This window comes from Orycteropus afer, unplaced genomic scaffold, assembly GCF_000298275.1.
Source record: "Orycteropus afer afer isolate SDZICR_OR568_19922 unplaced genomic scaffold, OryAfe1.0 scaffold00009, whole genome shotgun sequence".
In the NCBI taxonomy this organism is placed as follows: Eukaryota; Metazoa; Chordata; class Mammalia; order Tubulidentata; family Orycteropodidae; genus Orycteropus; species Orycteropus afer.
This window is the reverse complement of record NW_006921596.1, coordinates 23,982,723-23,994,619: the sequence shown is the minus strand read 5'-3', so window position 1 is coordinate 23,994,619 and position 11,897 is coordinate 23,982,723. Positions and strand designations below refer to the sequence as shown.

General features: G+C 41.7%; 1 protein-coding gene across 1 annotated transcript in view; it reads left to right on the top strand.

Moving 5' to 3' along the window:
- The first annotated feature begins 1,446 nt into the window (after positions 1–1,446).
- CDH8 (cadherin 8) overlaps positions 1,447–11,897 on the top strand; it is a 460,658-nt gene continuing 450,207 nt past the window's right edge. Inside the window, exon 1 of the mRNA XM_007947691.2 lies at positions 1,447–1,698. Within this exon, the coding sequence (XP_007945882.2) occupies positions 1,447–1,698 (252 nt within the window). The remainder of the gene's footprint in view (positions 1,699–11,897) is intronic.

The following is an 11,897-nucleotide window of genomic DNA, read 5'->3' as shown; positions in this document are numbered from 1 at the left end:
TCTAATTGTGCTCACTCTCTATTAGCATCCTGGCGGGAAAGTGCCTTCTGCATCGTGAACTGGACGGTCCTTTACAATGATTGTGGCAGCTGAGACTCTGAAAATTAAGGAAGCTTCCCTTCTCATTTGTATCTGTTTTCCGCTTTCAAGGCTAGTTTCTTCATACAGTTCAGCAAAAGAAAATGAGAAGCTTTCTTTAAACTGGTTTAAAAAAAAAAAAAAAAGTTTGCCACCTCCTCTTCAGATAATGGGGATTCAGTAGCATATAGCCCCAAAAATGCATTGCAGATGGCATTCTGTTCAAAATGGAAGGTCACAATGAAACAAACGGGAGAAATGCAAGAAAGAGGGAGAAGGAAGGAACGGGGGAAAAGGGAATTGCAATTACTTGCAGCTTTTCTTGTTAAGAAACGTATACACAAATGGAACCCAAGCAGTGTCTGCGTTACAAAGGAGAGCGGTTCTAAGTGGAATTTGTAGGTAAGTTGGAACAGGAACACACGGTTCTGGTTTAGCCTTACTTTATGTCAGGAAATGGGGAAGCCAGCTTGTGCAGAATTTGTTGTGAATAGGGGTTGCTCATTCCTTTCAAATCACCTCAAACCCAAATCCACTGCCATCGAGTCCAGTCTGACTCATAGGGACTCTATACCACGGAGTAGAATTGCCTTCAGGGTTCCCAAGGGTGTAAATCTTTGTGGAAGCAGACTGCCTCATCTTCCTCCCATGGAGCAGCTGGGGGGGTTGAACTGCCGACAGACAATTTGATTGGCAGCCAAATGCTTTAACCTCACACCACCAGAGCTCCTCAATCCTTTCAAGATGAGAGCAAATTTATATAACATTAAAAGGGGAGTGGGAATTGTGCCTAAGTCAGACTTTGTAACCCGGGAACTTACTGTACTTGTTGTTACGTGCGGGATCCCTCCGTCGGTTTCCGAGGCGGTATCACTACAGAAGTAGATTGCCCAACCGTCCTTCCGAGGAGTGGCTGGTAGGTTTGAAGCACCAGCCTTCTGGTTAGCAGTCAGGTGCCTTAGGCACTATGCTACCAGAGCTCCCAACTATATTGGGATCTAAATAAAGCTTAAAAGATAGAAGTGATTTAGCGTCCTGGTTCTTATTTCTCAGATCCACTTTCTTGGGATGTGCCTGGAGTTGATCACTTATGTGCTTTTGAAAAGCAGTGATTTTACTTAATCCCTGCTTCCTTGGACCTTTATTTTTCTTTCTCCTTGTTTTTGCAGGAAATTTCAATGACAAGGAAAGGCGATGGATCCTGGTTTTAGGAAAACTGCTTAGATTATGTCTCTTTCCTGTGCTATAAACACGTGGCAGAGCTGTAAGTAAATGCTCGGCGCTGCATGATGAATTGGATGGCTGCAAACCGGAGGCAAAAAAAATAATTGTCTCATTTCCCTGGTGATTTGTGTAACTGGTGGGATGATGCCAGAACGGCTAGCGGAGATGCTCCTGGATCTCTGGACTCCATTAATAATCCTGTGGATTACTCTTCCCCCTTGCATTTACATGGCTCCAGTGAATCAGTCTCAAGTTTTAACGAGTGGATCCCCTTTGGAACTAAACAGGCTGAATGAAGAACAGCGAATTTTGAACCGCTCCAAAAGAGGCTGGGTTTGGAATCAAATGTTTGTCCTGGAAGAATTTTCTGGACCGGAGCCTATTCTTGTTGGCCGGGTAAGCTTCATTTTTAAGATCCCAATTTCAGGGTCTGTCTGTGGTCATTAGTTCTTTAACATAAGACTCCTCATGCTTGTTGCCATTCTTAGCTGTAAATGCTTTAGGCCACAAGGTTGGCTAGTTTACCTATCACTTTCTTTGGGAATATGATTACTTCTAAGGCAACAGTTTTAAATGCGGACAACCTGGTCTTCCAGAGAAAGCCAATCTCCCCACTTCGTCCACGATATCATAGATGCAGCAATACTTGTACAATGCATAGACAAATGGGCTTTTTGTTCTGGTTTCACAAAAGATATCTACATGCCAAAACTTTTCACTAGCTTTTAGTACTTGAAGAGGTATGTGATTTTGCTCCGTTTCAGTTCCTACCACCTAAGTAGCGCAGTGCCTAAGGCATTTGACTGCTGACCAGAAGGCTGGTGGTTTAAATCCACCAGCCACTCCCTGGAAGGAAGGTTGGGCAATCTACTTCACATAGTGATACGCTATGTGTCAGATCTGACTCAATGGCAATTCCTAAAAACGTAATTCTCTTGTTCTTATTTTGAGGCCATGGATCTCCAATTGCAGGTAGATCCCTCCTCCTCATTTTTTGTTTGTTTGGTTTAATCATTAACTTAGGGTAGAGAGAGGGAAATGCTTAGATAGAGACTTTAATAGTGTTTTGTAGGACAATGAGATAAACTCTGTAATAGGAAAGTAGCTCATTCATTGGAAGGTGGGATCCAAGGTATGGAATCAAAACCTTTGTTATGGCGTGTGTGCGTGGGTGAGTTAGAATGGCTGTGTTTATTTTGTTGTCAGCAGGTAGAACTCCTTTGGACACATGTGCTACCTGCTTCCCAGAATTACACTGTGAGTTAGTGATGATTGTCCATGTTTATTCCTCAGAACTATTCATAGGCTTCTGCTGATTTTGACACGCACCATTATACCAGGTACAATTCCAATTACAAGCTTGACAATGGCTGATTTTCCTGATAAGTCAGATTCAGAGGTGAATTATGCCAGTGTTATTCATTTCTCAAGTGTAGTGGTTTAAAAGAAAAAAAAAAAAGGGGAATTTAATATTGATCTTCTAGACTTGCATGAACTCTTTGTGGTTCACTAGGAACTTCTGATGACGTTTCTGCTTCTACTTTGTTGTCTTGAAAAGCAAAGTGGGTGTCCCCAGGATTCTTCTTCTCTCAGTGACCTTAGGCTCCACTCAGACTAGGGAAGGAAGGCTGGATGAGAACTTAGAGCAGGGATCCTCTTGAGCTTTCAAGAAAGAAAGAGAGCCCCTGGTTGCCTAGAACTGACCTTGAGATATGTAGGGCTGTGAAAAGAATGTGTGTCAACAGTAATAATAGCAAGACTTAGTGCATATATAGCAATAGACTATCATGCAAATAATCCTTCTGTAGTGTTGTAGAGGAACAGACACCTGGGCTTGGCTTGTGAGGCAGTAGATGGGATGGGTGGCATGTGGTTGTACCTAATAAATATAGAAGGACCTCATCTCTGACTAATAGAGAGCTATTGATTCACAGAAGAAAGCATAATAAATTCCACCAGTCTTTATTGAGCCCTTCTCATGTGCCAGCCACTTCTTGAGGCTCGTGGGTGCCTGTGAGTGAAGAAAACAATGATCTCTGCCCTTGAAGACTCACATCTGACCAATACTGAGTGTTTATTAAGTATTGAGAACTAACATAAAAGCACTTTGTGGTTATGACTGTGTTTGATCCTACCACAGCCTTTTAGTTTCTCTTTTTCTGTGTCTCTCTCTATATCTTTATATGATATTTAATATATGTTGTTTGGTGCTGTCAAGTCAGCTCCAATTCATGAAAGAATGATGCACTATCTGGTGCTGTGTCACCCTCACAGTCCTTTCTATAACTGAGCCCATCATTGCAGCCACTGTGTCAGTCCATCTCATTGAGGGCCTTCCCCTTTTTCCACTGACTCTCCACTTTACCAAGCATGATATCCTTCTCCAGGGACTCGTCCCTTTTGACAACATGAGCAAATTAGGGGAGACGAAATCTGGCCACTCGTTTCTAAGGAGCATTCTGGATGCACTTTTTCTAGGACAGATTTGTTCATTTTTCTGGCAGTCCATGGCATTTTCCGTATTCTTAGCCAAGGCCACAATTCAAAGGCATCAACTCTTCTTTGGTCTTCCTTTCTTATTGTCCAGCTTTCACATGCATATGAGATGATTGGCAATACTATGGCTTGGGTCAGGCACACCTTAGTCTTCAAAGAGGTCTTTTGCAACAGATTTGCCCGGTGCAATATGATGTTTGATTTCTTGATTACTACTTCCACAGGTGTTGATTGTGGATCCAAGTAAAATATATATGTGTGTCTGTACATATGTGTGTGTGTATGCATTTATATATACACACTTATGTATAATACAGGTGTGTACTCTCTAATTCATAGGTCCAAAATACAGAAATCTTGGACAGATTTTTGTATGCTTGATGTAAACTCAGGTAGCCAAGAAAACTAACCTGAACTGGCTTGTGGCTACTTACAGTTATAATGCAGCCCATTTACTGTGACTGTTCATATAGTTGGCTACAGAAATGTTAATTTCCTTGCTTACAGAATATTGTCTCAGATCCTGCTGAGGGTATTACTTACTATACAGTTTATATCCCTTAATATGTTTCTAAAATGTGCAAACTTATGAATTGCAAAGCACATCTGGCCTGTTGTGATTTGGATATGGGCTTCCTCAACACTGTTACCTTTTTCACAGGTACAGAGACAAAAGTTTACACTGATTAAGTAAATAAACCAAGACCACAGAGCTCATAAATTACCCACCCAACTTAGAATTCTATTGCAGATTTTCAAGGCCATAATTTTGCTCTATTCTATCTTAGTATCTACCTACCCTGAGTTTTAAACTGTGATTTGAACTTGATAGTTACTGAGTATGGAATGCAAGGTCCTTAAATTCCTACTTGGAGGCTATTCGGAGCTTCTTTAGCAAGCCCTCAGGCAAGTCATTTTTGTGCCATATGACATTCTGGAAATGGAGACATCCATAACGTGTGGGTACTTTCTCCCTGTTTCTTTTACTTAACTCTTCATGGAGGTATTTGCTCTGATGTTGTCTTGTATAAGGGAATAACCAAACATGCTACAAATTGCCCAAGAGAACTTTGCATTTTTATTGGAATAGAAAAATAAAGTCAAGTCAGGTTCATTTTAGACTAAGAGTCTGATGACTGTCTCGCCACCATTACTTAAATGAAGTAAAGAGGCCAGTGCCCAAGCATCCAGCTTCCTTTTCTGACTTCCTAAGACTGGTGATGTTCATGTTTCTCTAAATGACAACAATGTCACTAATGAACCTTAGGATTTTTAAAAGGCCAAAGTGCTCCTCTTGAGTGTTGGCAACTGTTGTATAGATTAGCCCTTTCCCTGTTCTTGTTTGTTGCTGTCGAGCAATTCCAATTCATGGGGACCCTCTGTGTGCAGGGCAGAACTTCTCCATGAGGTTTTCAAGGCTGTAACTTTCAAAGGGAGATCGTGAGGTCTCTCTTCTGAGACAGCTTCTGGGTTGGTGCAAACCATCAACCTTTCAGCTAGTAGTTTAGCGCTAAACCATTTTCACCACCCAGGGACTCATTCCCTGCTCCCTACATTGGCCAAGTCTAAGTAATAATTACTCACTCATTGCCATCAAGTTGATTCCAACTCACAGCAGCCCGCTGAGTTTCTGAGGCAGGAAATCTTTATGGAAGATTGTGCCATCTTCCTTTCACAGAGCAGCTGGTGGGTTTGAATCACCAACCTTCTGGTTAGTAGTCATATGCCACCAAAGCTCCTTAGTTACATCACAGTTAAACTTATATTTTGATGAATAATCTCGTAAACATTTCCAGTGATACTTTTTTTTTCTTCATAAAAAAAATTGTTCCTGAATTATTACAGCTTTGTGTTTGAGGATGTGGGGCTATAGCTAAGCCAAAAAAGAGATTGCAGATAGACTGCTTCAGCTTATTAGTCAGGTTGAGTGTAGAGATGATCTGTATTGAGGTGCCCACCTGTGCTTTACAGTGTTTTATCTCTGTGCACACTCTGCTACATCCAGCTCTTTAAACTATTCCACTGCCAAGCTTCGCCCCGGGAACCAGCTGAGAAGCATTAGTTACTTATGAGCATACCTGCTCTTTAAAAGGCCCACCTGTGAGTCACCATAGTGGGGCCTCAGGCCTGGCAGGCTGAGTTCAAGCTCAAGGGCAGAGCCAGTTTTCAAGTGATTGGCTCTTCAGAGCTTCCCATACTTCCTTACACCACACACTGTACTGTTAGGCGGCTTGAAGCAGAAGGAAGAACATAAGCCTAAGAGATGGATTCTCCAGGGATTTGGATCTTGGTTCTTCCACTTCCTGCCTGGGTGGCTCTGGAAAAATGAATAACCTTGCCAAATAAGATAAATTAGGGTATACAGGAGTAGCTAATACGATCTATGCCTAGTATCTGGTACACAGTAATTTTGGTCATAATTGTATTTTTTGTATGTATGCATGTGTAATTAATTGGTTTGGTGGACAAACTAAAAACCTGCAATACAACAGTAGATAAACGCAAGAATCTGGTACCCCCAAGAAGGAAACCTTACCAGTCCCAGATGGTTAGGATGAGGGCAGGGTCACAGTTGTGTCTGTAAAGGGAACTGGATTCAGTCTGGATAAGCCAGGCGGGTAGTTACCGTTGGTGGAGTGGAAAGCTAGGTGTGGCAGCCTGACGGAAGGGCTCATGCAGAGTCATGGAGAAGGGCAGAACAGCTAATGGCCTCCTTGATCAGAAGCAACGTAAGCTTTATAGTTCGTGTTGACTCAGAATGAAGCTGAAAGTCAAATCCTCAGAGAGGCTTTCCCTGTTGCTCCTGTCAGAAACATGACTGCCTCTTCTCTAGCATTTCACACTCCTTGTCTATGCTTCATTTTTTTTTTTTTGCTTCCTGATACTTATTGTTTAACATACTTTATCTCACATACTGTTTGTATCCCTCTAGAATGCAAGTTCCATAAAGAAAAGGACTTTTGTCTCCTTTGTTCTTTACTGAATATGCCCCAAACCTACAACATTGCCTGTGTGTAGGAAGTCTTCAATAAATATTTTGCATGAATTAATTAGTGAATAATTCACTTAAATAATGAAGGCATTTATAAAAGTGATATAAATTCAATAAGATTTAATACAAATAATGTTTCTCAGTAATGAGACAGCATTGCTTCCGTGTTCTTAATTTTCCATTGCTGTTTTATAGACCAGCTGGCTAGTTTGAAACATTGCTTCTCTATATTGACTTTCCAAGTGTTTCTCTGAGGGAGTGATAGTGGAGAAGGTAACTTGTTAAAACCATTCCCTTTGAGAAGGCTGCTAGGATCCCATCTGTAGAAGCTGCCTCCTCTCAACTCCTCACCAGTGGTATGAGGCAGCCCAGGGTAGTAAGTCCAGTGTCGTCCATTTGTCAAATGTATGACACAGACTGTATCATAAATCTGCTTTCTGCATTTATGGAAAATTAGCTACAAACCAAACACACCACACTTCTGCCTCTAGCTATCTGAGGAACAACATAGAGGGACCTGTTCATGAATATATTGTGGGGGGGGAGAAAACCCTTTGCCTCTGAGTCAGTTCTAACTCATGATGACCCCATGTGTCATAGAGTAGAACTGCCCATTGGGGGTTCCTTGGCTATAATCTTTATTGATGCACCTGGCAGGGTGTTTTTTCCATGGCATCTCTAGGAAAGCTTGAACCACCAACCTTTTAGGGTAGTAGTTGAGTGCAAACTGTTTGCACCATCCAGGGATGAACACACATAAATATGAGCAATGCTATATCCCCATGGAACATGTAGCATTGACTTTCTTTGGCAATTTTGACAGAGTATATAGTGGCTCTGGAGACCCTTAGCCCAAATATGCTGTTTGTTCTGATTTTAGAGAGAGAGAAAAAAAACCAATGATGGTTTCAGTAAATTTTGCTTCTGGGGCAAAAGGTACAGACCCTGTAGTGATACGTGCATGCATGCTTCAAGGTGGAAAACTTGATGGCATTATGAGAGCCCTTTGCTGTGAGCCAGGAGGATGACTGAGTCTTCACAGTTACTTATTGAGCATCAATTTATATTTAGCATTCCCTTTGTCAATGGATTTTCAGCTCTTAGCAAACACAGATAGATCCATGCTCTCTGTAAGGAATTCAAGGGCACAACTCATACTAAACAAAGTACCAAGCTCACTGCCGTCAAGTCAAGTTCAACTCAGAGAGCCCCATTGGGTTTCCGAGGCAGTAAATCTTTATGGAAATAGATGTCCTCATCTTCCTTCCATGGAGCAGCTTGTGGGTTTGAACCGCCAGCCTTCTGGTTAGCAGTCAAATGCCTTAGGCGCTGTGCCACCAGAACTCCTTTAAGGAGTTTTAGATGGAGACAAAGGAGTACTGGTGATGCATTGGTTAAGTGCTCAGCTCCTAAAGAAAAGTTGGCAATGTGAACTTCTCTATGGGAGAAAGATCTGGCCATCTTCTCCCATAAAGATTACAGCCTAAAATTCTATGGGCAGTTCTACTCTGCCGTCTAGGGTCAGTATGATTTGCAATTGACTCGAACGCATAACAACAATAGAGGGAGACAGACATTACAAAACCATCGCATGCACAAATGCCACAATAAGCTGAGGTACATGTTCTGAAGGTGAGAAATAGTTCTGTTGAAGCACATACCGGAGGAAGCTTCTGGACGCTTCTGTGAGGAACTAACCTGTGAGCTGAGAGGCGTTAATCAGATGAATGAGTGTAGAGATGAAAAGGAAGAACATTCCTAGCTGAAGAGCTAGCATATGCAGTGTTATTTCAGGAGCTGAGAGCCAGGGTAGCTGCAAGACAGAACTAGGGTTGGAGTGTTTGAGTCAAGGTGGAAAGACAGGCATGAATCCCTTGGAGATCTCACGTCTTTTATTTAAAACTTTCAACAGAGTAGCTGGGAGAGAAAGCTTCTCATCCACTCTGGATCTCAGTTTCATAAATTATAAACAAATGATAGATTATAGATATATATTTAAGATACATACATTTAAGGTATATGCATATAGATACATGTTTAAGATACATATTCCTATGGAAAGGGAAGAGAATGCAATATGAAATCTGTATATCTAGATGTGGGGAGCTCTGGTGGCGTAGTGCATAAGGCATTTGACTGCTAACCAGAAGGCTAGCAGTTCAAACCCACCAGCCGCTCCTTGGAAGGAAGGTTGTGCAATCTACTTCTGTAGTGATACCGCCTCGGAAACCCAAGGGGGGGGGTCACTGAGTCAGATCCGACTCCATGGCAGTGAGCTTTCTTTAGGTGGCATAGTGCCTGAGGCATTTGACTGCTAACCAGAAGGTTGGCGGTTCACAATCACCAGCTGCTCCTGGGAAGGAAGATGGACGCTCTATTTCCATAAAGGTGTAGTGCTTTGGAAACCCAGTGGGGGACACTGTGAATCGGAACAGACTCGATGGGAGTGAGTTTGGTTTTAGTTTCTATATCTTGATTCTGTCTCTCTATACAAACGTGTGTGTACACAAAAACAAACCAGTTGCTGTTGGGTGGATTCCAGCTTACGGTGATCTAATGTGTGTCATTGTAGCACTGTGGTCTATAGAGTCGTCAGTGGCTGTGATCTTTTGGAAGCACATCGCCTCTGGGTGACTTTGAATTACCAACTTTTTGGCTGGTAGCTGAGCACTTAACTGTTTGCACCACACAGGGTGTATATCTACCAATCTGTCTTTATCTGTCTATCTAATCTGCCCTCTGCGGATTCTCTGACCACGTTGCTGTAGCCCTTATTCTGGGGTTCCGTCCTCCTCATTCCTGTATCACGTTATTTCCAGGTAGGGGCCGTGATCTCTTTGCTCTGTAGGTGGTCAGAAATCGTCCTAAATCCTCCCTCTCACATAAGCTCCTCTGCTCACTTTCCTCCCTTTTCCCTTCATACCTGGGCTTCTGAGCAGTTCCTTATTTGGATATAACTCTCTTACTGGTGATGCCACAGCTATTTATAATTCTCTCCCTCCACGGCACTGACTCATTTTCTCTCTTTAAATTTGACCTTCTAACCTTCCCTCTTCCCTGTAACTTGGAAATTGTTTGGGTGGTGCTTAGTATGAAGGGCACGAGATGCCAAATAATTACGCTATATTACAGTTTATGGTGTCAGCGGCGGGTAAGAAAATTACACTTGACATGCCATTATTTTTGCTGGCCGTTTGCTTGTTAAGAGCACTGGGCCACGCAGCTAGCTCCAGCCAAATTGTATCTTCAGCCTTGTGAGAACAATTCACTGTCAGTTCCATGAAGCTTCTGCCTACTCAGACAAGGCCTTGTGCACCAGTATGTTGGCAAGAATGCAAGTCAGCACTGTGTGTCTCAATCTGGCCAAACGACGAGTGTTGTCTGCCTTTGCCCATTGTTCCTCCTTAAAATAGCAGGCATCCCAAGGATGCTGAAAATCTTCAGAGAGAGATGGAAATAAGTGGTATAATATCAGTCATGTAAATCAGCAGAGATACTAAACACACATATGCACACATGCGTATGCACACATGCGTGCACACACACACACACACGTAGGGTCGGTCTCTCTTTTTCTTTTTTGCCTTTTCTCTATGTGAATGCTGCCTCTTTGATGTTTCATGTCTTGTTAAATCTAAGGGGTGCATCTCCCTAGAGTAGGTGGGTGCATCTCATGTGTGTAGTCTCTTAGCTGAGTTTTGTGCATGAGTTAAATCCCAAGTGATCTCCTAATCTTTTCTTTTTATAGCTCCTGACTCACTCTCTCTCAGCCTTACTCTTTGCCAAGGGCCCAGGTGAGAAAGTATGGATAATCTGTGCTAATCACTGCAGTCCCTGGAACATAAATTTAACCAGACTTCTAAGAAGAGTCTTGCATATTTTATCAGAACTTAGAGGATCGTATCATTGAGCCAAATATTTTCCCCTTTCAAAGCAAAATGGCAGAACTCATATGTTTATGGACAAAATAGCTAGATTATATAATCCTATTTGATGAATAAATATCAGCAAGATATGATAGTCAATATGAAAAAAACAAAAACAGAATTCATTGTACCCAATATGAAGGTGAAGGCAAAGCTGATAAGGAAGAATTGGGCACAAGATCAAAGCTGCACAACTAGGAAGTGATTCATTGCATGTTGCCATGCCAGAATAGTACGATGTTATTATGTAATTATTAAGATTTATCTCATGTGGAAATGTTCGCAACATGATAAATACAGAGGATATAAAGTGTGCATGTAATATATTTATAACAGTGTGTGTGTGTGTTTATGTCCATAGAGCTTTTCACATGCAGATATGTCTAAACAACTGAAATACACACAAACACGTATATGCACTGAATACATATAAATATACGTGTGTGTGTGTGTGTGTGTGAGAGAGCTCTTGTGGCGTAGTGCCTAAGGCACTTGACTGCTAACTAGAAAGCTGGCAGTTCAAACCCACCAGCCACTCCTTGGAAGAAAGATTGGGCATTCTACTTACGTATAGATACCACTTCGGAAACCCAGGGAGGGGTTGCTGTGAGTCAGATCTGACTTGACAGAAGTGACTTTTTGAGTTTTATGTGATATCGTACCAAAAACATTTATAGAAACAACGAACCCCTATGTACCCTACTCATTTTAGATTTCAACAGTGTTCAACATTCTGCTGTTATTTTTTAGTTGTCCCCCCTACATACACAATGTGTACCAATACTCTTGATTGAAAATAATAATAAAGAGAATCCTGATCCTATCCATATTCATTACCCACTGCTTCACTGTTTTTGATGTAATAATATACACAATTTGAAGTAACAGAAAACCATGAAAAATCCCAAATGCATGATTATACCTAATGAGTAAATGATATCTAGGTCACCAATCCTGAAAACAAAATGAGGATTTCATTCCTGACATTGATTCGGATTAATTACTGTACCACCTGTCAGTAAAGAGAACACTGTCAAGGCAATACTGTAAAGAACTGTAAGAGCTCTGGTAGTGTGATGCCTGAGGCATTTGACTGCTAACCAGAAAGCTGGTGGTTCAAACTCACCAGCCAGTCCTCAGAAGGAAGAGTAGGCAATCTACTTTTGTAGAGATACAAAAAA